Source organism: Lactuca serriola, chromosome 3 (genome assembly GCF_051521515.1).
Source record: "Lactuca serriola cultivar US96UC23 chromosome 3, Lser_US96UC23_V15, whole genome shotgun sequence".
Classification (NCBI taxonomy): Eukaryota; Viridiplantae; Streptophyta; class Magnoliopsida; order Asterales; family Asteraceae; genus Lactuca; species Lactuca serriola.
In genome coordinates, this window is record NC_136410.1 from 11,424,419 (window position 1) to 11,428,727 (window position 4,309).

The 4,309-nt window shown below is 35.3% G+C and overlaps 1 protein-coding gene across 1 annotated transcript; it reads right to left on the reverse strand.

The window, feature by feature from the left end:
* Window positions 1-3,009: 3,009 nt before the first annotated feature.
* Window positions 3,010-3,384, reverse strand: LOC145095024 (uncharacterized). The gene has a single exon (XM_079032968.1). It carries the CDS (start codon window positions 3,382-3,384, stop codon window positions 3,010-3,012), a length of 375 nt encoding a protein of 124 aa, XP_078889094.1.
* Window positions 3,385-4,309: the final 925 nt, after the last annotated feature.

A 4,309-nucleotide genomic window follows, 5' to 3' on the forward strand; every position in this document is an offset into this window, starting at 1 on the left:
TATATATTCAACCGAAATCAACATTCATAATCTCATTTTCTTGTCAAAGTCTCGTTACTTTTTCTCTCAAAGCCCATATACACATCTTCAAATCTTCATATTCACCCAAAAACATTCATTACAGTCTTCATATCTTCATAAAGATACCTAGAGACTCAAAAACTTCATCAAATAATTCCCAGGAAAATCAAACCTTTCAATTAATTCTTAGAATTGATTGGTAAGTTTACTTATATCATTTAATTTTAAATAACACTTTATTAATAGTTTTTATAATTATACACGATATTATCATATGTTAATACTATTAAGATACGATTATATACACGTGTTCTTACCCGATGATCATCACCATCACTTCATATTCAACCAAGAACACACCCGTGGTGAGTTCATACCCTTACGTTTTTCTATGTTTTAAGGGGGGAGATACAAGTAAAACACAAGATAAATTGTGTTAATATACAAACCATTACATTTATATTTTTATTAAATATAAATATACATATGGGTATACAAGTGAATTCTATAAAATTTTAACCCTTTTGTAATAGGTTAAGGATAAGGGTATAATTATATAAACGTATATAATTATTATTTCATTTCATTATATTATCATAGTAAAAATGATAATGTTCATATAAAGGATTCACTATTTCACTTAAACAGTAATTTAAACCATAATAGGTATAGTTTAATGAAACATTCACACTATGCAAACACTATGAACATGTAGTACATACAAATACTAGAAAAAGGGATTTCACTACATTATATGTAAACCGTTAATATGACTTATTGTGAGACATTATCTTCATAGTACTTACCAGAGTACTCACTAAAATCATGTATTGTAACCAGAATCTCCCGTAAGAGAGTATGACACTTGTGTATAGATCTATACGGGACTGAAAATCCTGCACCTAAACTGTTAGCTACAGTTAGACCGGTAGGTCTGGGTGACAAATGTCGTACCATTCCGACGCCTGAAGAATGTCGTACATGTCACTAGTTACTAGTCGCTAGCATAGTTATAAAACTCACAATTAGGTATTAACAATACATTTGGTTTACATAGATACCTTCAAATGGTTTTATTTAGATAAAACTACGTTACACTATTTTCCAGTATAATACAGTTACATTTCTGGAAACATGCATTCAAAGGGTTTTACACATATACACTACAGTACACTATATATACAGTACAATACAACTTACAGGCATTCAAAATAGTTTTATAAAGACATAAAACTACCTTATACTATTTCCAAGCACAATGATATTCATAGATTTTTGGTCTTAGGGTATTAAGACTACAGTTCATTTAATAGAAAATATTGGATTTTCTGGAAGAAAACACTATCATTTTCAAGGAACAAATACACAACTTTTTCATGCAAAATGCTTATGAACTCACCAACTTAATTGTTGACACTCCTTTCAAAACTACTTGTATTCTCAGGGAATCACTAAGACAAGTACCGACAAGCTTTTGAAGACGAGACGCTAAGACGTCATTTAGTCTTATATCATCATATTGTTATTGATTTTTGAAACATGTAACAAATACAAACCATGTAACTTTATCAATTATATTTATGATGGTTATGTTTGCTTTGATCTCTATTTTACAATTGTTATGATATTGTACATGACGTCATCCGCCCCCGGATGTTTCCGCCGTTTACTCGGTTCGAGGGTGTGACAATATATATTTTGGAAAAGGAAAATAATTATATAAATAAAAGGGAACACGAAAGCAAGGAGCTAAATCGATTCCAAATATACAAGGAAATAGAAAGAGAAAACAAAACGTGATTATGCTAAATTATAGTTTTAAGTGCTCAAATGGAGAGCAACTCCATTTAATCCAATTACCGCACCCCTGATTATTTATGTGTTTGCACCAAGAGAACGAAGTAATAATGATGTTGCCCGGCACAGTAGTTGGGTTCACCATGATGTTTTTAAAGACCTTCTCATTCCTTGCTAACCAGATATGCCAAAATAGACAGAACACGATGGTTTTTCCAATTGAGCTCCTTTTTTTACAAGTAACCCCCTGTGAAAAAGTGTCAAGGAGATCCAAGATATTAGAAAACCTGTTAACTTGAACCCCACACCATTTAATAATCCAGAAGTGATTGTTTTAAGCAAACTCGCATTGAAGAAAAAGATGTTCCACCGTCTTTGTGTCTTTGTTACAAAGATTGCAGACCTGGTTTGCACTATTTATGCCCCTAATTCGTAAATATTATGCTATCGGGATTCCGTCCAAGACCACGTGCCACACAAAGCAACGTACTTTTAGTGGTATAATTTTTGACCAACATATAGTAATGCCTTTATACGTGATCAGTTTGGAATCAATGAGACGTCTCATAATATTGACTTTGTACTTCCCGTCTGAGGACAAACCAAATTTGAAACCATATTTTTTAGGTCTCTCCGTAATGTCTAGGTCACCGATGTCCTTGTATATTTGTAACAGCTCCTGTAATTCAGAATGGTAGGATGGTTCTCGCCTCCATGACCAATGAAAACCTGCCACAAAAATACGGTCCTCCAGAAAACTACATTTGATTGATTCGAGAGCATACAGGTGGGGGAATTTTATTTGGAATGGGATTGTGCCACACCAAACATCCCAAGTTATGAATGCTTGTAATCACCCCTTTCCAAATACTGTTTTGATCATTTAGTGGCCGCCACCACCATCTGATCAGGAGTGATAAGTTTTGGGCTTTTATTGTTGACACTCCTAACCCGCCGTCCTCAGTTGGAGCTGTTATTTTAGCCCAATTGACCCAATGAATCTTTTTTTTTGTTAAATCACTTCCACCCCATAAAAAATTTATTCTACTCTTCTCCAGAAAATCTATGATTCCTTATGGAGCTTTGAAAAGAGGCAAGTAATATGTTGGAAGGAAATTTAAGAGCGATTTGATTAGTGTGATACGACCACCGAATGATAAAGACTGGGCTTTCCAATCTGAGAGCTTGGATTTAAATTTGTTGATGATCGGGTTCCAATGCTTTAGCAGGTTCATATTCGCCCCCAACAGGTATACCTAGATACGTGAATGGAAAGCTACCAATCAAGCATCCCAGTACTCTTGCCATGCCTTGTAAATCGATAGTTGAGCTTCCCATGCCAAATAGACGTGATTTCAGGAAGTTGACTTCCAGCCCTGAAGCAATGTGAAAGCATTTCAGGATTACTGATAAGTTCTTGATACTTGCTCGATCCCATTCACCTGCAAAAATTACATCATCCGCATAGAAGAGATGGGATATAATTGGGCAGTTCTTGGGTAATTTGATTACATGAAACAGGGCTTTATCACAAACACTTTTGACTGCAATATGCAGTCCCTCCATCGCTATTATGAACATGAATGGGGATAGGGGATCACCCTGTCGAACTCCTTTAGTGATGGAGATTTCATCAGTGGGAGAACCGTTAACCAACACTGATGCATAGGATAAGGAAAGGCAACTTAACCCATTATCTAGTTTCTCCATTTAGGACCAAAATACATTTGTTCCATAATGGAATTGAGGTATTGCCAATTAATCGAATCGAATGCCTTTTCAAAATCTACTTTGAATAAGAAAATTTTCTTTTTTGATTTTTTTGCCCAAGAATGAATTTCGTTCATGATCAGAGGACCGTCCAATATATTCCTTCCTTCAATGTAAGCGGATTGAACTTCGTTTACCACTGAACCCACCACTTGTTTTAGCCGAAGTGCAAGCAACTTGGAAATTAGCTTGTACATACACCCGATTAAACTAATCGGCCTGTAATCTCCCAGTGTTATTTCATCAGAGACTTTTGGAATTAGGGTTATGAAAGATAAGTTGCAACCCATTGCAATAGAACCAGTGATTTCAAAACGCCTGATAAAATGAACGATGTCATCCTTCATGACCTCCCATTTCGATTTTATGAGATTGAAACGTGAAGTCGTCCTGTCCTGGCGACTTTTCACCACCACAACACCATACGACATTTTTTATTTCCTAAGTAGAAAAGGGAGCCTCCAAAAAAAGTTTTTGGTCATAATTGACTTTTTTGAAGTCAGGGATGATGAGTTTTGGCCTGTTAGGCCACTTTTCATGGAATTGTCCTCAAAGAACCTGTGAACTTCAGTTTTGATTTCATGGGGAGCGGAGCTCCAAACACCATTGATCGATCGATCGTGAATTCTACATTTCCTGATTTTGTTTTTGAGCATACCATGGAAATATTGAGTATTTTCATCTCCCTCACGTATCCATCTGGTTTTAACCTTTTGTTGCA